Source organism: Strigops habroptila, chromosome 8 (assembly GCF_004027225.2).
Source record: "Strigops habroptila isolate Jane chromosome 8, bStrHab1.2.pri, whole genome shotgun sequence".
NCBI classification, from domain to species: Eukaryota; Metazoa; Chordata; class Aves; order Psittaciformes; family Psittacidae; genus Strigops; species Strigops habroptila.
The window spans coordinates 40,826,955-40,849,802 of record NC_044284.2 but is presented as its reverse complement, the minus strand read 5'-3'; the positions used below and the strand labels follow the sequence as shown (position 1 = coordinate 40,849,802).

Sequence of the window (22,848 nt, the reverse complement as noted above, 5' to 3'; positions counted from 1 at the left end):
GTCACCAGCAGGAATGAGGGTGCAATAGCAACATAGAGAAAAAGCAGCCAAAAGCTAAAACTAAGGGGTTATTTGAGGTGAAGGGGAAGAGGGCAGTGTGGGTGGAGGGGGAGATGCCATTGACAGAACACAAAGAACAAACACTGAACACACTGCTCCTAGACCCATTCCAGCTCAGAGGGGCTCCCGGGCTCCACTGAATCCAGGATTTCCACATGCCTGTTTTGATTCTTCTTGCACAGAAAGTGCCAGTCTCCACTTTTAGCAGAAAGTTGAAGGATAGGTATTAAATTTATAAAAAATAAAAGCCCCATCAACAAAACCCAGCCTGCTAACGGCTAGATTCTCTGCAGTGAGATAAAGCACTGAAGGGTTAAGCCAAAGAGTTGGTGGCACAATTAGAAATTAAAATTTTTATCTTCCCTGGGGGGGGGAAAAAAAAAAAAGAAAAAAAGAAAAAACAGCCACACAAAGCAGCAATAGAGATGGCAAAAGGTAAATATGCTCTCCCTGCTATCAGCTGAATGGCTTTTTTATTTAAGAAGGAAAATGTCTAATTTACTGGAATGAAAAAAGCTGCATGCAGAACTCTTCCCAGTCCAGCCCATTGAGAAACAAAACAGAAGGAAAAATGATGTACGGAAGGCACAAACATTGAGGGGTAATTCAGACATACTGCTCAGGAGACCCAAGTGTTGCAACAGCCCCTTGAGATTTTGATCCCAGCACATCAGCTGTGTGGTAATGTTTGCTTTTCTCAGTGGGCTTCCCCACAGGGTTAAGTGTTAGGGTGCAAAAACAAAGCAGAATTTAAGTGCTGCTTGTATTACAGCCCTGAAAAGGCCAAACTCTGTATAGCAGAGCAAATGGGGGAGGAGGAGGCATGAGAAATCGAAAAACAGCAAGGCAGGCTATAGCCTGCCCTACCGCTTCCCTGATCCAATTAATGTAAGCAAGGAGAACAGACAATGGAGGAGTTAAAAGGCCGCAGTCTTTCCTCCCATGCTGAAATAAATCCTGCTTTAGCAGAAATGTGTTCTTCAGCAAGTTAAAGCTCCTCCTTGGACTAAATTTCACCTGGAAGATATAATTTAAAATTAAAATTTCTTTCCAAAGAATATAGGTTTTCAAAGAGTTAAAAATGAAAGGCTGGTTATTTTCTGGCACTGATGAGCGCTCACTATGCCAGTTTGCAAAACAGCTGGAAATCTGCACTTGGAAAATCAGTGTTAAAAGTGTGAGCTTAGTGAGTAGAGGCATCTTCTCACTCAAAGATAAAAAACATCTAACATGTCTCTAACACTCATGAATTGGGCACAGGGAGTGGGAGGAGCTGGAATGGGTAGGAGGTCAGTGCGCTGGGCCAGGACTGGGTACTGCTCAGCTAGAGAACTGATTGGGTTTACTTGCCTGTTTGAATTATCTCATCCCCATTTATGACCTGTAATTTAACACAGCGGAGATGTCACTTGCAATAGCAACTGGGGTAGTACTCTTCGCAGCTCCGCTGCTCCAAGGAGAGAGTCTAGCCAGACTTCACCCCTACTTGGTCAGGGGGGCCCAGAGCCAGGCTCTGGAATGAACCACAGTGCACACGAGGCGCTGCCCAGAGCCAGCGTGAACAGCACTGATATTGAGAACAAGGCTGTCCTTGTGCATCGGTGCAGTACTGGGTGCTGCACCTGGCCATAAGACAAAAGAGCAAATCCTGAAAAGCATCTTGTGCCAATGTAACTAAGCACAAGAAGCCTGGGTTACTGCTGTTTCCTAGCAGTCGTTTAACTCTTCGAACAGGTGTCATAACCTGGGTTCCAACTCCACTCCATAAAACTCACATAAAAAAGACCTTTCGTTTTCTAGCCACTGCCCTATCCCTTTGCCAAATGAATCACAGGCTAAGAAAAATCTTCCAAATGCAACTTAGAGGGATTGCTACAGAACCCAGCAAACAGCTGGGCTCCTCTGGTGTGTCTGTTCTGAATCTTTGATCAGTTTCCTCTTCTGCTCAGGTACCCATGACAGGGAAAAGACAACTAAGCCTCCCCCATGAACCGGCTGACATCGAAGCAGTTAAGGTTTGCTGATGACCTTGCTTGCCCAAGTAGCCAACAGCTACTTCAGAAGAAAAAAAGGGTCAGATTAAAATATGAATCATTAATTCTACTGTTTCGCTACTGTTATTTTCAACAATTTCCAGTGCAGGTGATAAATGCTGCATCATTTGATCAAGTGTGATCAAGGACCACACCTTTCCAGCCCTGAGGGTTTGAAGCTTTCACAAGTCAGCAGCAGTCCCCTCTGCCAGCTGGTGACGCTGAAGGACCAGACTGGTCCACTAGTCTGTAACCTCACACTGAGGCTGAGAGCCTACTGGCATAGACAGCTAACAAAGGCAAAGGCAAGTTTCTTATTGAGTCACAGTCTCGCAAATCCTCCCCTCCAAAAATCACTTTTTGAGTTTGCTCAGTGCCCCTTTCACCCTCTTGGGGCAGATGAAAAAGGCATCACCTCCTTCAAAAAACAGGCTGCTGTTTGGATGAACTGCCATTCCATCAGTGTATAACAGCAAGATGCCCTTACCGTGCCTGTCTCCAAAATTGGCCCTCTCTAATCAGATTGGAGGCTCCTGTACTGTTCCCCCACCACCAATAAAAAAATACAGTGACTGACTACATTCCTGTTCATTCTCCGGCATTGCACTCTCCCACTTTGCATCTTGAGCGCAAGTCTTCAAAAAAAGGATTTAATTTTGAGCTGCATCTAGCAAGGGTAACTACACTGGTGTCTCCATGTAGAGAGAGTATCTTGCACAAAAACTAGGAAGTCTACATGGTATAATTCCAGTAGGATTTTCTTATTCTGCAAGGCTAGGTAGCAGAAGTGCCATGTTATTGTACACAAGTGATTTCTTCAGATTAGATGGCATGGATCCAAAAATACAGCTTTCATGAACAGTCTTTCTGAAGAACTGTGGGAATATGGGCAGAGGTATCAGGAAAAACAGAACTTTTCAAATTATCAAAAAGAAATCTGCTGTAAGTGTGCTCCTAGTGTTACCAGGCTTTAAAAAACTTTTTTTTTTTCTTTTACTTTATAGTTTCCTTAAAGTTCCATGTGAGCTCAAACATTTCTATTATTGTTGGCCATTCAACAGGAAAAAACATAGCCAGGTATGCCCTTTTGTGCTCCCAATGCCTACACTCTAATACGGCAGTACCATCTTTAACAATGTTCTCTGTGTATGGAAACAACCTTCTGAAATAGCTTGGGTTATTCCTGAAACAGGTCATCTTCTTAAGATCATGTATTAAGGAAAGTTTACAGTTGGAACTACTGAAAAGCCCAGAAGCAGGAAAGATGTCCTCCAAATGCAAATATCACAAACATAACATAGCAGGCAGATATCAAACCAGTCTCAGGTTCTGTTGTACAATCTTTGCTCTCTGGGATCAGCACAGACACAGAAGAAAAGCTGAAATGATCCCACACAATACACCCAACATGCATTGCCCCCTGGGCCCCACTTTCCACAGCTAACTTGTGTTGACTGAGGCAAGCACTGCAGGTTTGTGGCAAAGTGGGCATTTCTCCAGGACTGACAGGGACAGTCAGATGGGGTGAAATGCCACATATGACATTATACAGGGCAATGCTCCATTGCAAGCATTCTCTTTTCTTGACTTGAACGTTCAAAGCCATGCTTTCAGCTTGCATAGCTGAGATGCATGCACATGGCAATTAAACTATGCTGGTATGAGGCACAGCTTTTCCAGAGTTCCCAGGCCCACACTTGGAACAATGTCTACACAATGCACCATTATTCCTTTACACCCTTGGGATCTCACAAAGTAGAAACGGTTTTGGAGAAGTGATCAGTCCTGTAATTTGTTGTCAGGCTGTCTCAAAGCCTAGTGTCACACAGTGAAGTCTTTACTAATTAAAAAACCCAATTCTCTCCTAGAAGGTGGTAAGTCACATGTGCAACACCACGGGCCAATACTGGCTTGGGAGCTAGATAACAATGCTGGGGCAGGAGGGTAGGGGAGAATAATGGGTTCTGTGGACAGAACACTTGGTTCTTTGAGATGCTGAGCTCCTTACCTGTGCATCAATAATTTTCTGCTTTGCATCAATAACAGCTTGCATCTCTGCATGATCCTTCTTCAGCTCCTCTTCAACTGCCATGAGTCTGATGAGCAAAAAGAGGTACACATTAGGGTGGTTTAATACTATTCCAGAGTGTTTCAGGTGCTCTGGCCTGTCGGTCTGACTTCTCTGATTGTCCTGGCTCTGCAAGAGAGGAATTCTGCTGCACTTGGAAAAGCTTATCTATCCATCTGACACTCCCAGTTACCTAAGCTTGTTATTCTCAAAATGGACATGTGAGAATAACATGCTCTCAACAACTGTCCTCTGCCTTAAGCACATATTTCAAACAAAGCAAAAAGACCTGGTTTAAGTACAACAGAGACCAGAGTTAAAAATTCCTAAATATTTTCCTTCACTCGCCTGGCAATCTCAGGCAAGTTCCTACACATGCACCCTTGTTTCTTCATCTCTAAGACAGGATGGTATTAGTCCAGAAATGTTAAGTAGCCCATGCCAGTACCTTCTTTAACCTCCAAGAGAACACATGACACAGGGGAGCTGCTTGACCCACACAGTCCCAAGCTTTCCAAAGCCTCACCTGCTGATGATACTTTTCATCTGGCTGTCCTTCTCCTCCTGTTGTCTGCGCAGTCTCTCCTCACTGTCTTCCAGCCTAGACTTATACTCCATCAGCAGCTTCTGCATTTGCTGCTCTTGCACCAGGAGACGCCGCTCATACTCCTCCAGCCGGCGACTTGACACCTTCAGGCGCTCCTTCAGCTTTGCTATCTCTTGTTCATACTGCAGATGGAAAGAAAGAAGGAAAGAATTAGATGCAAAGGAAAAAGAAAAAGATCAGATCATTATAATCTTCTGCTGCTGTCCAGAGAAGGGCATTTTTCTTTTTCCCCCATGAAAAATAAATTGATAGAAGGAAATGATAAGCAAGCAACTGTGGGTAACCCACAGGTGAGGAGCACACAGGCTCCTGTTGAAGGCATTAAGCTGTTCACACACTGTAGGATGTCATTCTCTAGCACAATTTAAGCAGCCAAAGGTCTCTGAAATTGCTCCACAGCCCTGCCCGCTAACATGCCCAGTTAGTCCAGACTCATGCAGTTCCCAGACAGAAGCTGCTAATAGTGCTCAACTGGGGTGACCAAACTTACAAAACAGGCTGGTATAGGACCCAAATAACTCATTCTTCAGTACCTAATCAAGGCATGAAACCATGTGTGAAGACAGAGCAAATCATTCACTACAGAATAGAGCCTGTAAGTTTACTTGGCTAAGGTTTTGTTCTGCTTACTGTCTGTATGGACAGTCACTTCTGCAATAGTGCAATGAATCTCAACGTATTCCACTTTTTCTTGGGTTCATTCACCTTTCGTAACAATCATGTGTTCCTGCTTCTCGTCCACCAAATGTCCTCCTCCTCACTTCCTGCCTTCTCAAAATACCAAACCTCTTACGAAACTTCATCACCATAGCAGCGTATAGATGTAACTGTATTTGGAAAAATGGTATCTAGTCCTGGATATAAATATGCTTAAAAAATAAAAAAAAAAAAATATCATGGATGTTTCTGTGTAGCCCAGAAGCACTGCACTACCTAGATGACAGGCATTTGCCTCAAGTGAAGCCCAAGATAAAATTTTAATGTAACCACTGATGAAGACTGAACTGCATTTTAGAGAGCTTTGTACAATCACTTAGCATATCCTAAGCTATACTCAGTTGGGTTAACAATCATTAACTTTTTTTAAATGGAGTTTAAAGATCACTAAAGTGTTTTGCAGGCATAGCAAAATGGCAGTATGCTGTAGCTACAGTGTTGTCATAAAAAATAATGACTTGAGCAGGATCTAATATGCTTAGGCAGCGTGACTCACAATGCACTTAAGTGCCAAATGTCAGCCTGTAGCGTACGAACTCTCAGCTATGTCAGTTTGCACCCATTTGACATGCTACAGCCCGAACATGGGCTAATCTACAGTATGGGATACTGTATTAGAGATGTGTGACAGCAAGTACAGCAGGAAGTTATGACAATACTACCTGTGTTTGAAAGCATGACTGTCACAGCAGCACCTCAAAGCCATTCTGAACTTGGCTGTACGGTGCACAGAACTCAGTGGCAGCTGTTGAATTGGCTGTGTACAGAATAAAATCTACCTTCTCAGCGTGCTTGACTTCATCTGGATTCTGCTCTGTGTCCTCCTCTACTTCTTCATACTGTCCATTATTGAGAACCCATGCAGCTGTCCTTTCCACTGGTGACATTGTGGCGGAGTCCACAGGTGACTGAACCTGGAGCAGAGATACCTGTAAGCATTTTTCAGAGAAACCACATATAAATCAGCTCTAAAATCCAGTTTATTTGGAGGAGAAAAATGACCATGAATCTGTCAGTCTCAAAGAATCTCCAAACCCCTCTTGCAGAGATACTGCATCCTCCCTTGACTTTGGAAGCACTTACTTGAGTGTCTCTATACCCAACGCACTTTAGAAGTTTTTCTTCCTAAGTTAGTTTCTCTCTGGAAAAGTTCTTGTTTCCAAATCCTGTTCACACCCACCCTCTGCCAGATTTTCAGTAGAGCTTTCTCAACCTGTGATTTCTCTCACAAAGAAAACAGAGTGACAAAGCTTCACTTGCAGCCTGTTCAGGTAAAACAGACTGGTTTCTTTGGAGTACTGAGGAGCTTAACTTGGGAGCAGCTATCTCAGCCAGGCCTGGCAATGGAGCACAGGGCTGCATGGCTTGGATATGAGACAGCACAGCAGTACTTAAAAGTGCCAAAGAGGTGTAACATTATCACTTTAGTGCCTATCAGATTTAGATGGTCTGTTGTAGCATATACACCCAGACAAGGCTGGGAAACGAAGACAGGGCCAGTAGTGTTTACTAGAACTGTAAAACATCATCAGAGGCTATCCTTTTTAAGGGAATCTGAAAAAAAAAACCCAAGAAAAGAAACAAGAAACTCTGCCTGGCTGGGCAAAATATGGCTTGCTATAAATTCCAAGCAATTTTCATGGACAAAGACAAGTTTATAAGCACAGGAATTAGCATAATTACCCCTGAAAGAGCAACACTGTCTTAACTTTTTAAGAAATGTGAAAGATCAACTTCCCTCACCCCAACTATAGCTTCTTTTTGTGCTCAAGCAGCTCTTCAGCTCACTGCCTCATTTCAGTATTGTATCAAAGTGAAACATATTCCCTGGCAGAGGGATTTTAAGTCTTATTTTCAGCAAGAAGCTCTATATGGGAGTAACAGCTTCTTTACATGACTCAGGCAAGGGATCACGTCAACCTCCATATTTGTTTCTTGTGCTCATGAGGACAGGGCTGGTGAGTGCTGTGAACACTCTATGCCAGCTCTGGCCAGATGATCTGCTTGCAATGGCTCAGCTGTCCTGAGCAGCGATGAAGATTCCAGCACTGGAAGAATCCTCAGCAAGGATGGGTACAAAGGCAAAGGAAAGGAGTAGGAATTAGGCAAAAATCCCTAGATCTGGCAGAGACCTTTTTGCTAGAAGGAAGCCTTCAGAGCAGAAAGGCTAATAGCCACTTTCAAGTGCAGTGTGACAGCCTGGCAAAGTTTCTGAGATTTTTTTGATGGTATTTGCTGTCAGGCAGCCATAGCAAGAGAGACTGTGAACCGTGTGTGTCCCTGCCACAGGCCATTCTTGAAGGTAAATACTTTAGCTCTAGGAATTTGCTGGACGAATTAGGAACAGCTATGGATGAACAGTGTCACTGTTCACTGGAGTTAAGGAGGGCTAGGATAATAGAAGGGTGGCTATAATCTTCACCACCAGCCTTCTAACAGACTGCTGATCAGCAGCAAACCTTGCCAAACAACCTTGCAAGCTGTAGGACAGAATATTTTCAGCAGCCATACTCTGAAAGCCTACAAAGACCGAGTGGATTGCAAGCACTTCACATGCTAATGGGTTATGAGTTATACTCTAATAAAGGGGGAAAAAAGAAAAAGCCTGCTAGGAACATGTATTAATTCCCCTCTCTGCCGCTCTTCCAGAGGAACACACTGACATTTCTGTTCCCACCTACCTACAAATGGAAATGGAAGGCAAAAAGTGACCTCTCCCAGCAAACAAAGGGCCTAGCTCTATATTCAGAAACAAATGGGACTTGTAGAGAACAGTCTAATAATTATAACGCCCACAAAGCATGCCTCGAAAGAACATGCCCAGAAAGAACATGCCCAACTTCTCTTTTCTCTTTTTCTTTTAAAAATAAGAACAGAATTCCACAACACAATTTGCAATTAAAAGGACGCAATGGAATTTGCCTCAAAAAAATTTTGGCCACTCCATTTGGCACACTTCAAGACATTTCTCAAGGGTGTGGGGAAGTAAAGAACAAATTGATTTATCTGAATAAAGTAGCAGCAAGTACTCTAATGAATCCAGTGGAAATAATTAGTATGGAAAGTAGAGTGGAAAAATAAGTGGAAGCATATTGCCTGTAAGAGAGAGGAAGGAGACTGCCCTTAAGCCAGTCATAGTCACAGGCATCTATGAAACTGAATGTAAAAAGTAGCTAGAGAAGAGTCAGTGTGTCGCTAAGCAAGCAAAGGTAACTGATTTACTGGGAGGCAGTTGGGTAATCAGCAATTTAAGACGAGCAGAGCCAGAGGTTTGCAGACAGCTAACTGAATGTTTCTTGTACATACACACAGTGCAGAAGCCACCCGAGTAAGATGTATGCACAAAGACTGGAGACATGCCACCTGTTCCTTCTCCTCTATCCTAACACCTTCGAAGTAAAGCCGCCTTTGTGAATTTGTGTAGGCACTTCCCACAAGAAGCCCTGAGGTGATACCAGCTCTCTGAGGATTTTGGCTAAGACACTGCACAGAACACCATACAATAAAAACTCATCAGATCATGCAATACAGGTTCACATTGGATGCCTGAGAAATGCAAAGGGAGTTTATCTTTCAAATTTAACCTTGTTACTGGCCTAAAAAATTCCTACCACCTCCACACTAGGCTTAGTTATATTCAAAATACTTCACCTATCAACCCTTCTATGCCCAAAAACACAGACTCCAAAGGACACAAACATATGCACTTCAAATAATGTGCAATTACTTTTTTTCGTATTATTAACTTGGCATATTAAGCTTTGCTTTGTGATTCAGTGTTTCTGATCTCCTTATACTTTAATGAACTTGAGGTATCAAAGTAGTTTTGAAGCCCTGATTGCTCCTGGGTTCCCAGGCATCATCCAGATTTTCCTCCTTACATCTGTAACATTCAGGACTTTGCCAAGAAAGCTACATGAACAGCAATACCAGTAAAATCTTTGGCAGACAAGGAGCTCATGCTGGCAACTAAGTTCTTCTGCCAGCTTTAGGTTACAAGTGCTTCCCCTGCATAACCACGTCTTCACCAGAGCTTTTGCCATTAGGGCTACATCAGCAAGGAGGATCATAACCTCCTGCTCCTCGCAGATATACGTTCTCCAACAGCATGGTGCAGTCTCAACCTCAAGGCCTGCAACTTTCTGGAGTGAAAGTCCTCACTTGCGCCTGTGTGCAGATTAGCATCCTTCATAGAAAGTCTTGTGGAAAGCAGGAGCTCAAAAAACTTCCTTCTGTACTAGGTAAGGTAAATCAAACATGACCGCATTTACCCTCTCAGTGACCACAGAAGAAAACACTTAACTCCATGGAATGGCGCGGGTGTTGTCTTCAAGAGCCTCACCTTGCCCATCTAATAAGTCTGAATGCACTAACATGACATTTCTAAAAACCACCACCTTCCCTTAGACCTGCAGATCGAGACATTTTCTACCTTCACCATTGTACCAAGCATTTAAATACTCATTTTCTATTTAACATTAAACTAATTTAGGAAAAGACTTTCATATACAGCAAATCACAACAGGATTTTTTTTTTTTTTTTGTAAAGGAATGTTGGCTTTTTGACAGGAAAATCTTGATTTACAATTGCTGTGAACAACTGATAAAGTGCATCAGGAGTTGGTATATATAAGCACTGCTTTCCAGCAAGTGTTTGCATTATTCGTAGTTTGGGGTGATTAATGAAAAAGAAGCACTTATTTGGGGACCAGCAATAGATTGTTGCGTTATGGTGAAACATAGATTTCTCCACACTTAAGATAACTGTGCTTATGATTTTGGCAGCAGTTTATATTTTCTCTTTGTTTATTTCTCCGGTTTTAGGTAGCTATGCTTTTAAATTAGCACCACAGGGCAAATACAGTCTCATGTGGCAACCTTAGCTACAATTTAGAACAAAGCTTCTTCTATTTGTTTTATTCAGGGAAATTTTCAAGTTTTGTTTCTTTCAGCAGGCAATGGAAAACTATTTTTTTTTAAATATTTAGTACAAAAGCGTCCAAAAATAACAGGTAAGCTAGGCTTGCCAAGCTTGTAAGGGTAACAAAGCATGACTATTCCTTACACTTGCTACTGGCCACTGAGTTAAGTGCCAGTACTCTTGATTCGACTCAATTCAACTCAAAGGTCAAAAAGCTTTGAAGCTTGACGCAGCAATCAGCTAAACATCAAAGCAGAAAGAATGTGGAAAAAGGCTTTCCTTACCTGCTGCGTTTGTTGCCTCTGAATTGCCCTCACCTTTGGGACAGGGCTCTCTCTAGAGGATGAGGACTGCTGCCGGGACCGGCTCCCATTCTGAATGGGTTCAGTCACCATGGCCCCAGACACTCCCGACATGCTGCCTGTGCTCCGCAGGGAAGCACTGTGCGGCAAGGACTGCGGTGCTTTGGCCCTGGCGCCCAGTCCGGCTTGGTCCATTTTGCGGATCTGTGCTTGGCTGCTGCTGTTCTGGCGGGGCAGTGCAATGGGGACATGCTTGTCTGGAACTGTGTGGCGCCGGGAGAAGTCCTCACTCTGTGTGCTGCGCTTGGTGAAGTCCTCCATGCTGCTGTTGCTGGGTCCACTAAGTTTGAAGTCTTCACTGTTGCTTCGGCTCTGGGAGCTGGCAGTGCTCAGGTTCTCCAGGCTGGAGTCCACAGAGGCCTTTGGCATTGGTGGGGTTGGGTTGTTGAGATGGTAAACTGGGTTCTGGAATGACAGAGGCTGGAGGCTGCCCTGTTGGTTCAAAGCTGGGTGCAGAGGCCTTCTCACCTGGGGAGCACTCTGGGGTGTGCTCTGAGTTTCCCACAGCTGTTTGATGTTTGCCACCTGTGTGACAGAGAGCTGGCTGCCAGCTAAGCGCAAAGGCACATCGTGCATAACAGAAGCATGGTCAGTGTGAGCCGTGTGAGGATCTTGGAGGTCCATGAGAGAGATGCTACGTCCGTTGGGCAAGATGCTTTCCCTTTCATCCTTATCTGAGTAAGTCATGCTCTGGGTGGATGCCTGCTGGACCAACAGTAAGGTCTTGCCCCTAAAATATCCATCTACATTTTCCTGGGTTGGAGACTTCAGCTTATGCAAGTCACTGTGGAGCAGAAAGGAATTTGGTTAATTTTTAAGCAGCCAAGACCCTTAGAGATCTGTCCCAGAGAAGTCTTTCCACCTCATTTAACCTCCCCCCCAACTGAAAGCTTCAAGGAACCAGATTTCCTTTTATGAGCTCTTTGTGTTCAAGTCAGAACACACTCTTCCTTAATTACCACTTATCTTTGAGAATTACATTTGATTCAAGAAGTGCTTCATCTTCATTTTTTTTTACAGGTGAAATGCAAACCATTCCCATCAAATCCTCCCCCCCTTAGACACTTCTGTCTTCAGCAAGACTTCGGAGCAGTTCAGATCCCATTTAACCCTTTACCAGCATTATATATTGTTGGGGCCTGCAAATTCAACAGGAGTTATGTGAAGGCTCCTGTAGATCTAGATGTAAGCTCAGAAGGCAGACATTTCCATGTAACAAAACTGGCCCTCATATCTCAGACAGAAACTACTCTAAGACCACAGTATCCAAGCTCTTTAGCAGTTCTGTCATGTCACAGCTTTTTGCTTCAGATTAATAGCTATTACAGTATGCGGAATGCTGCACTAAACAGAGGAGGGACTACTTGTGCTATTCTACTGGTAACAAGTTCCACCTACAGCCCAGTTTTTCATTAGCAGTAAATAAGTGGTCTGATCGCCAGAAGGAAAGATTATGGCTGACTATGCATCCGGACACTCTGACTAGCAGTAAATTGCAAAACTGTTTTTTAGCAGCTGAAGTCATTGACCCCCAGAGACATGTTGGAGTCCTGAGTAAGTGAAAAGCTTCAGGTCTCTAGTGCCACCTTTTGTAACTCTTACTGGGACTTGTGTATTCCCTGTGAAAGAGGCCCAAGCTCTGCACTTCTATAGCTGGCCTGGGCAGACAGATCAGGTAATGAAGCACTCAACCCTTAACAGGCTTAACAACCCCCTTATCCCACATCTTCCCTTGAGCTCTGGATGTTACATACCCATCAGTGGGGTCCTCGAATATCTTCTGAAGCCCTGAGGAGAGACTGCCACTGACGTTTGGACTAGAGCTGTGCTCAGTGAAACGCCTCAGCTGCTGCTGTATTGGCGTAGGGTTGGTCATTGATTTGGTGATATCAGCAAGAATACGAGGAAGAGGTCCCAGTTTTGCCACGGTCGCCTGTAGGAAGGAATTTTCACCCTAATTGGACAACAAGCACCGCGACATCCGCCAGTTTTTTTGATAACGATGCACAGAGGCGGAGGGGTGGAGGTGGAAGGAAGGAGGGTGGGTGGTTGTGTGCGGGTGTGCCAGGACCGTAATGCAGTGTTACGGAGCAGCGTAACCACGGCGACGAGATGGATGGAGGAGACGAAACGGGGTGCAGCAGACATTGAGGAAAGAAAAGGAAATAGAAAAGAAATTAGGATTGACCCCCAAAAATAAAAATCATGCTCAATAAAACAAAACTATTGCCATTCCAATGCAAAACTATCATGCAAAGCAAATTAAGTCCAGGGTGGGTGAGATCAAAGTGAAAACTATGGTATCTATTCATTAAAGTGCATTCAAAGACTACACATTGAGCTAGTGGGGGGACTTTCCAGGCAAAGGATGTCATGTGGTAAAGGAAATGCATGCCAACAGACAAAGGGATGCGGCATTCAGTGGATCATGAGAGAACTGCGAGGGTTGAGGGAGATGGAGAAAGGAAAGGTTTTCATTTTGTAAGCCTTTTGCTTTTGGCATCCTACACTGATGCCACCTTCTGTAGTACCCTGTTATCAACAATTAAGGCATTCTTCCTACCTAAAAGTGAAAAATAACTGCATAAAAACATCAATGATCCTCATCCCAACATTATCACATCAGCCTGGGATTACATGTGTAGCTTCTGGTTCAATTACATGTTAGCTCAGTGTTGGCTAGGCCTAGGATAGGAGGAGCTGACCTTCCAGCAAGGAAGGCTGCTCGTTCAGGTTCTTTATCTTTCTCCCCTCTTTGGGTCACTGCTGGTTATATCATCTACAGGGCATCTTCAGGCTCTTAGGACTGCAGGAAAAAGGGGAAAGTGCTGGAGGTTTAGAAAAAAGTAAAGCTCTGCTACAAAGACAATATTCTTTTCAAAGATATCCTTATTTTTCCTGTAAGCTGGTATTCAGTCAGTTTGGCTCCAAAGAAAGGTCTCTTTGCAGACACTTTCATATAGCACTTCTTGTGTGTCTATTAAGATCTCTGAGGTGACTTCTCCCATCATTTCCCAGTTATTACCTACAGTAAAGCAGTAGTGCATGTAACTTTACCCCTTAATTCTCTTTTTAGCAAACCACTATACCAGCTCCCAAGGGACTGTTAGGATAGATCCATGTGTCTAACCTACAAGAAAGGGCAAAACAGATCTGCTTTGACAGTTTATCCAGGCCTGGCTCCTCCCTCTTTTTGCAACCCAGGACATTTAGGGCTGTTGCCTTCAAAGAGCAGCTCACAGTAAGTAACACCAAGTCTAAAGATCCATTTGCAGTTCTAAAGACTGGAGCTGGGTTTGTCTTGACCTGATGTCTGACTAGCTTAGAGGGAGATGGCAGTGTTCCCCGCACTGGTGGGTTTATCCCACTTTGTAGAAAACAGCGGATCTGGTCTTTTGAGTGCTCACTTTGCCTGTTTTCCTAAGGCTGCTGAACTGTCTTTACAGCTGACTTTGCTGCCTACGATATTTTGAATGTACACTGTGTGCATGTAGGAGGGAAACAGAAAAACAAGAACATAAATTGTTATCAAACTAAGGTTAATATATATATTGCCTTTTTGAGACAAGGACATTTCAATTTACTCTGATGCAACAAGCTCAGATTTTTTTGTTTTCTGTCTTAAATAATGTACTGTGAGAAAATAGATACCCAACAAATAACTGCTGGCAAACCTTAATGCAACTAAAATATTAAGAGTGCATTGCAATTCACCTCTACAGTTTCAAAAGAATAATATAAATGGAATATGGACAAAATAATGCAACCTCTAAAAGGTGAAATATCGAACAGTTCCAAGCACTTTCCAGGTCTTATCAACTACCTTTGCTATCAAAGGTTTTAATGATTTTGCATCCTGCAAAGCCACATAGCTAAGGAAGAGCAAATGACTGCCATTTCTCCTTCTGTAGCTAAATGGAAGCAATGTTTATTATAGGTGCTATCTATTGCAATCAGCAGAACAGAATCTGGACAATGCATATGACCCCAGCACAATATATGACAGAAAGTATCTTGCTTTTGTTACAGGATAAAACTGAGAGTGGATCCAGGTTTTTACATGACATCCTCTTGTATATTAAAAACTAATCTGAAGACTACGGAAATGAGAACATCACAGCAGACTTTGGAGCAGGTCTTTCATGAGAACAGTTCTGCCTGGCCAACACATTACTACGTCAGAGCTGGGCAAAGTCGGGTCTGGTGTGCAGCAAAGCACCTCTATTAGCATCAAAAAGGGCACTGCAACATATTTATTTTCTGGCCAAACACCCTCCCTTTTTTCCAGCTCACTTATGAGAAAGGACTGGCTGCTCAGTGAATTCCAGGTCTGCTTTTAAGTGCTGCCCTCTCCATCATTGAACACCCAGCCTTCCTCAAGGAGCTGCAACGTGTTTGCACTTACTGCTGAAGCCCAACCACTTCATGTGCCCTGATCTGAAATCACAGAAAGAACAATTGTGAAATACCACTATCAAACATTCCTCTCAAAAGCTACTGAATAAGTTCTCCTGAAAGCAGGCTTCAGCTGCTCCCTTGATGTTTCCTAGTGTTTACTGTTGCTACGATACAATTGCTGGATTCACCCTCCTGGGCCTCCAGCCTGCTTTACCTTATCAAGTTGGGACACAACCTCCCATAGGAGGGAATGCAAAACTGAGAGCTCTCTGCCCAGATCGATGTAGCCCTCAAATCCAGGCATGTTTGAGATGGTATCTGGATTAGAGATCTCCAGGAGAAAACGCTTCATTCCTCCCCACTCATGTTCCAAAAAGTCATTCATGAAGGCCATATATTCTTCCTTATTACCAAACCTGCAAGAAAACAGGGGGTGGGAGCAAAACGCAGTCAATAATCTCAACACAAAATACAGAGTAGAAGTGCTTACAGACAATTACTTAAATGCTTAACTTTAAACCTGCCTTTCCAAAGATCTATACCTAGAGGAAAAAAAAAAAAAAGGAAAGAAAAAAAAGGACAATTTAAGAGTTTTGCTGCTTTCTTGGACTTATTTAAATACTAGTAATTCAGTGTCCACATTATGATCGAGGGCTCAACACATCTTTCCCCACTCCCTCCCATCCTTTCTCTCGTCCCTTCTCTGCATCTCCTCCCCTTTAAGAGACATGCCATGCCCTTTGTATCATTCAGATGGGAATTTTGGAGGAAGAAAGGAGGAAAATCACGATCCTTGGTGGGAATAAGCTTTTTTCTTTTGAAATAGCATACACACTGACATGTTAATGCATTACTCTTCCCCGTCTTATACTGTGTCCCCTCTACTGAATTCAACACAACTCAAATCTGCATGTGAAAAGGAGAATTTATCTATCTAGCTCAACCCTGAGGTGTCTCAAGCGGAAAAGCACTCACATGTAAGTGAGAAGTTTCCTCCTTTTCTAAAGCTGACTTCAGTTTGTCAGAGAATCAGCTGCCTGAAAAAATGACTACCAAGCAGGGCTCTCCTTGCTCCATAGTAATTTGGAGTGACTTGCACCCCTAGAGGCACAGATTTCAGTTTTACTGCCACCACTTACTTAGCAAAATTGGCAAGATTCTGAATGACTTTAGCAATAAGTGTGAGTGTGCGAGACGTCCGGTCATCAGGATACTCCTGCATGAGGCTGAAGAGGCTGGGGGACATGATAGCGGGGCACAGGAAGCGGAGGAAGAGGGAAGCACTGATCAGGCGTTCACTGATGTCCTGCTTGCCCCTGCTCAGGCACTGCTGCTTCCAAGATGCAAATACCTCCTTCAGTTCACGAGGGAACACACTAAAAACCAATAAACCAGGAAATAAAATCGCATGGGCAATGAGATGCAACCAGCTGAACTAGTGACCAATCACCTGCAATAATTATCTGTAAGAAAACACCATCGGCACTTCCCTTTCTCCCACCCACCCTCTTTTCCCTCTATAGGCTAGGAAATGTCATTAGGCATCTATTCTTAGATTCCCATTTAATCTGGTAGTACTTAAGTACTCTTTAAAGCATGGCTTGTTCATATATGTTAAGTGAAGCCATTTTCAGACACTCTGATTTGCAAGTTAAGAACTTATCCATTGCTACTGTGGAGAAAACAGGGTGTTAGAACATTAAAAACACACTGAACTGAACTCGTCTCCATAACTGAACTTTTTATTTTGCTCGTAAAAAGCTCTCCCAATATTTCGCATGTGCTTCATTCTGAAGCAGAAAGGCCCTTCTTTCACTGCTACTCAGAAACATAGATTAATAGAAATCTCTCTGCCAACATTTCCTCCCTGTTATTTCCTGTTCAATTCTACAGATTTAAAGGGTCTAAAAGTTTTCTATACACATCAAAACTTTCAACTTTTTATTCCAAGTTCAAGCTAAGCTGTTATCTTCTCACTTTATTCCTTTCATATTGAGTCACAGCTCAGTATGTGTTCCCTTGGCAGAGTATTTCAGCAGAAGCTCCTGTCAGGTATGGTGTGTGGGACTGGAATACCTCAATTTGGGCAAAAGATCCACCTGCAATATGGTGTCACACATAGTAAGGTAGTGAGGAAAGGAAACTAAGTCAGTCTCAGAAGATAGATGGGTCTATGCTATTTCCCTGTATTGCTGTTTTCTTGTCTTCAGAGGAGGAATGGGCATCCTCTAAGCAAATGACCTAATTGGGGAAAAGAGGAGGGAAGATGCCTCACCAGTAAGAATTGATAATCTTGCAGAAGGCCAGCTCACAACACATTTTCAGGTTGCTCTGATGATCTGTTAATTCACTGGATGAACATTTGCTGGGATCCACTTCACAGTTTTCATCTGACTCATACAAAGCCTTGATAAACTCGCCTGGACAAAGGGAAGAGGATGACAAACCAGGGTAGTTACATGAAAAGCCTTCTTGACACACCTTTAAATCCTGCTTATGTCTTTCCTTGGCAACTGCCTCTTCTGCTCCCTGTGCCTGCAATACAGCCTCCAGACACCAGATGTTGGGGATACAACTCCTCCCAGGTCTTTCGGAACAGAGCACTTGACGTACCAGATTAGATGGCTGGTGCCCTGATGCTTCAGACTCCCATGCCCTCGCTGTCCCCATATATAGGTACAATAACAGGATGGCTTTGCTTACAAACCCTGCAGACACTTCACTTGGAGCCTAAAGAATAGGATTTGACTTTGTATTCAAATTGTACTATCAACTATAAAATTATCCACAGTCTTAGAAATGAAGCTGCTATTTGTCTTCATAATTTCCCCAGGAAATGCACTTGACAATGATATTTATTTTTATTATTTCTAAATTTACATTTTTTTTGAATTTTTAAAAAGTGTCACCTTGCTCTTGAATAAGAGTAATACTCAAGTGCTAGACAGATACATCTAATTTTCTCAACCTCTTATTAACACCTTGCAACATTTTTGTAGCCTGCAACTTTCAAAATCCTTTGCATTTCTGTCATCCTTTTCTTACAGCAACAGAACAGAAACTGGACACACAAAAAACCAGATGACGTTTCCTTTGACATATTGGAGTAAACTACCTACTAGTTTTTCTCCTACATACGCAGCACACCAAGTGATATTTAAACTGTTGTTGCTCACTAGGAAAAACTCTTTATTCGTTCACTTAATGATTCAATGTCTTTTAAGTTCATCTCCTCAGATGATCTTGCTGGCTCTGAGCTGACATCACAGGGCTTGTTTGTGCAAAAGGGTTTTTTTTGTCTTTGTTTTCATAAAAACCCTCAAACATCTCCCAACCCCCTCCCCAAGTCTCAAGTCAGCAGTGTTCTCGCAAGCAAAGCAGGCAGCACATTTCTTAAGCTTTTTTTTTTTTTTTGGTGGAGTCCAAAAAAATTTCTGCTGAGGGCATCATGCTGATTTATTTGCAAAACTCTCACTTCTGTTGAGCCAATTCTGCTTTAACTGTTGTTTACTGAATAATTTTTTTCCTTAACATATTTGAAACTTAATCTTTGTCGTCTACAAGATCCAGGCTTCATCACATACTAAGATGCACTTACAGATGCATTAAATAGCTAACACCAAGCGTAATGTTAATCCTTTCAAAGAACATGGCATCTGAGCAAAATGACATTTAAAACTTGGCAATGAATTAGATGGGTGTATTGTCATAAGCAACCTTGCCCTGAGCTACAGACAAGCTGGATGACCTTAGGGGGATTTTCCATCTCTCATGTCTATGATTTACAGTCTTATCACTCTGTGCTAAATGATGTATTAGAAGTCATTAATTTTAAAATATTTTTATGTAATTACTGCACATTAAGGGGCTTGCAGTCAAATGTAATATACTGGTCCCGCAGCTGATTGTTCAGTCTGCTGCAAAGCATAGCACAAAGTAACATGCTGCTCATTTCTCCACACCAGGCGAGAGCCTAGGACTGTGACTTATGCTCAGTGGTTCCACCCATGAGAATAAGACTACCAGAAGAGGCTCATTACACTTAAGAAATGGCCAAAATGCATATAATCACAGACCTCACTATCCTGACCCCTGGAGCACTAATTTAGCCAACTATCTCCTTGATGACTTGCCAGCATCTGGGATTGCTGAGGACAAGCAAGACTGCTGGGAAAGCAAGCTGCCTTTTTTTTTTTCTTTTTGTGAAAGGATGTGGTGTGGGACTTGGCTTTGGCCTGATCTTGTTTCTCTTGTATCAATTTCCAAAGCTTTCTTCATCCAAAAAACAACAGGGGGATGGGTGGCTCATTGTGCAATCGTGGGTAACAAAGATTGTGTGGAGTTGCTAAAAGCTAACTGCAGTGAGACTGTGAGTTTCTTCAGAAGAGAGCATGCACGTTTTTGGTCCTCTTTATTGCAATATTAGTTGCATGGACAGTAATTCCCAAGGCAGTGACTTATGACTAGCGCAGGGGACAGTAATACAATCATCAGAATCCACCCTGGGACATAACCATGGACATTAAGACCCCGCAAGGGGAATGGAGTGGGACATCACAGGTTGGCCAGCCAGTTCTAATGAGGCAGTGAATAAAGAGCACTTGGGATAAACACAGGCAGGAGGCTCCATAGACAGTCTGCATCTTTATCTTGTGCCCTGAGCTGCTCAGTAGCCCTGCAGCCTCACTCCCTCTGGCCATGTTTGTCTAAGGATTTATGTTGAGGCAAGGTACCAGTTTAAAAGGGTAACACAAAGGCTTATGAATTAATTGCTCTGTGGCAAAGGTAAGGGCTGAGCAAGTCCAAGGGTTGCTCTGGAATGTGCCAGCATTACCAATAGTTGCAGTTGAAGCATCTGAAAATTAGTTTTCTTGTACTACCTGCGTTCAACCCAAGCGCTAGGGTGGGCATGTCATACTTAACATTCGTTAACACTATAGCTAACATTTACTGTTAACTCAATGGCAAGTGAGACTAACTGGAGATGCCCCAGCAATATGCACTTACGGATGAGAACCTCAGCTGTCAACCAGATACGCCTGAATATATCTAACCCCCTACGTGACAGCACTTCAGTCTAAAGTGAGTGCAGGAGCTTCTTTAGCATAAAAGGATTAGTGAAATACATGCTTCACATTCATAACCCTTTCTGAAATCTCCTCCTAACTGTATTGCACGTAATACCAGATTCAGTCCCGAAACCACAACACTAGGTATTTGTCTCAGTTTCCACTGTTAAACTATGTGTCAAAAATCCATTTTTTAAGCCTGTTCATATATCAGATGGAACAATCACTATTGCCCACAGATAAATTGCAGTATTTATAGCACTTCACAACTAGAGACGTAAAAGAAAGTTACCCAGAAAAACATAACATGGTGATACAACATTTAAGTGGGACTCAGCTGTGTCAAATCCGATTTGTCTTGCCTTAAATGCTACTCCTACAGGCACCAAAGAGCACCTTCTTCTGTGTGGAGGAAGGGCATCGAGAGTAAGACAGCATGTATTTTGCTATATGGATGCTAAACACCTGGCTGAGTGCTGAAGCAGTTCCTTCCCATCCCACATTCCTACATGCACAAGGCTTCAATCATGTTGTAGACAGTTCGAGGTTAGCCCTTGCAATGCACACAGGTGACAGACAGGCACTCGCTTACCTAGTGCATCGTGAAGATACTTCTGCCCTACCAACTTCAGGTATTCCTCAATGGCTTTGGTAGCAAGTGTGTTCTCCCTGAAGATCAAGACATCATGCTCCCCACAACGATCTACCTCAGACATCACCAAATCCGTCAAGAAGTCCTGAAGAAAAAGGTCAAATGGCAAGAGGTTAAACAGGCTCAGTCATGCCAGGCTAACTGCAGAAGCCAAGAAGGGAGGATAAACAGAGAAGCCAGAAGATTACTGAAATAATTGCTCAGCCTGGGACAAGAGCTGCAGATGCTACATGTAGTATGGGCTAAAGAAATAGCTAAGGCTCCTCTTGTGCTTATTATACTCACAAAATTATATAGATCACAAATTATAAAGGGAAAAGCAAAAATCTCTAAAAGAAAACCTTTACAGCCAGGCTTGTGTTTCATCCTGAGCAGAACCCTTCACCAGTTTATCAGTGACTTTGTCTGCTGAAAGAAACTGTGATATCATATTTATCTTTTAATACCGAATATTCCATACAAACTTTGATTTAAAAATTCAGAATGGAATTAGTTGCATGGACACTAATGGACACTTGTTAGACACAAGTCCTTACAGCTTGGTGAAATGTAAATAGGAAGAATGGCTTATACAAAATAAGTCACAAACCAAAAGCGGTTCAGGATTTGGGAAAAAAGTTAACATACTTGCTGGGGATCTATATGGCTTAACTTCAACTGTATTTAAATGCCCAGGCAGGAACTATCAGCAAGTCTTGATAACAGTGAATAACCTTCTCGATACAAGGTCTAATTCTACAGTAATATTTATTTCCTGAAGTGATTACTTTTGTGCATCAAGGACACTCAGCATTTCGCAAGAAATACTTGCTATTTTGCAAGATTCAATTTCAGCCACCGTAAAGTTCTCCATGAGAGGAAGCATATTTCTTTTTTTTTTTTAACTTTTAAAAACCCAACCAAACAGAAACCCCCCACCCAAAAAACCAAAAAACCCAACCCAAAACCTACCAAAAAACGCCAAGAACTCCCAAAACCAAAACACAACCCTGAATTAGGACCTAGTGGTAACTGTGACTTGCTGGTTCTTATGCAAACAAAACATCCCCCAATAGTTCAAAGAGTGCTGTAGTAAGGTTCACTACATTAACTACAATACAAAAGCTATAATGCACTGTAAGTGTATGAGTGTAAAATACACAGAACAAATTATATATGCTAAGTATAGATCAAAAATACATAAAGAATACTCTTGGTTTTCAATCCATTATTGCTGTTTCTTTTCAGCAAAATCAGAGAGAATTATATTCCCCTGGCACAAACTGTAGTAAGGTTCACTACATTAACTACAATACAAAAGCTATAATGCACTGTAAGTGTATGAGTGTAAAATACACAGAACAAATTATATATGCTAAGTATAGATCAAAAATACATAAAGAATACTCTTGGTTTTCAATCCATTATTGCTGTTTCTTTTCAGCAAAATCGGAGAGAATTATATTCCCCTGGCACAAACTGGGAACATCAGCTGCATCACCACCAACATAGTGTGAACTGGAAATGTACCCTCTTAGCAGCTTTAGGTTATGGCAGCCTAAGCTGCTCAGTACTTCCAGTAAATAGAGGTTCAAACATTCAGGTGCTGGGAAACTTCTAATACTTAATTTATCTACCTGTTGTAGCTAGCACTGCAGGAATCCAGAGCCTATTTTCCAGCAGGATTTCAGCACAATCCTACCGAAGCTATCCTAGCTGCCAGCTTCTCTTGAGCAGACAACCAACCTTGTGTTCCTTTCACACAGTGTCACAGAGCGCCAGAGGAGAACAGGGGAGTGTGGCAGTACTACAGCTTGGTACTACTCACACACCCACTTGGCAGGCAGCCTCCAGATAAATCCATGCTTGTTAATGCTTCTCCAACTTTCCCAAGACCTACAAGATATTGTCCCACAATCTAATTTAAGAAACTCCACTCAATTGGAGGCCTACTCCAATTGCTGCTTTGGAGAGAACCATCA

At 42.6% G+C, this 22,848-nt stretch overlaps 1 protein-coding gene across 6 annotated transcripts in view; it reads right to left on the bottom strand.

Annotated features, from left to right (window-relative positions):
* Nucleotides 1-22,848, bottom strand: part of RASAL2 (RAS protein activator like 2) — a 186,766-nt gene that overhangs the window by 4,946 nt on the left and 158,972 nt on the right. For 3 of the 6 annotated variants that reach the window (XM_030495124.1, XM_030495128.1, XM_030495129.1), the window contains 10 exons: nucleotides 20,828-20,972; nucleotides 17,442-17,586; nucleotides 16,306-16,542; nucleotides 15,381-15,582; nucleotides 12,523-12,722; nucleotides 10,691-11,552; nucleotides 6,265-6,414; nucleotides 4,688-4,890; nucleotides 4,102-4,189; nucleotides 1,411-1,441 (listed from right to left, as the gene is read on the bottom strand). In XM_030495124.1, coding sequence (XP_030350984.1) covers nucleotides 1,411-1,441; nucleotides 4,102-4,189; nucleotides 4,688-4,890; nucleotides 6,265-6,414; nucleotides 10,691-11,552; nucleotides 12,523-12,722; nucleotides 15,381-15,582; nucleotides 16,306-16,542; nucleotides 17,442-17,586; nucleotides 20,828-20,972 — 2,263 coding nt within the window. The remainder of the gene's footprint in view (nucleotides 1-1,410; nucleotides 1,442-4,101; nucleotides 4,190-4,687; nucleotides 4,891-6,264; nucleotides 6,415-10,690; nucleotides 11,553-12,522; nucleotides 12,723-15,380; nucleotides 15,583-16,305; nucleotides 16,543-17,441; nucleotides 17,587-20,827; nucleotides 20,973-22,848) is intronic. The other 3 variants (XM_030495123.1, XM_030495125.1, XM_030495127.1) reach the window with 3 other exon arrangements.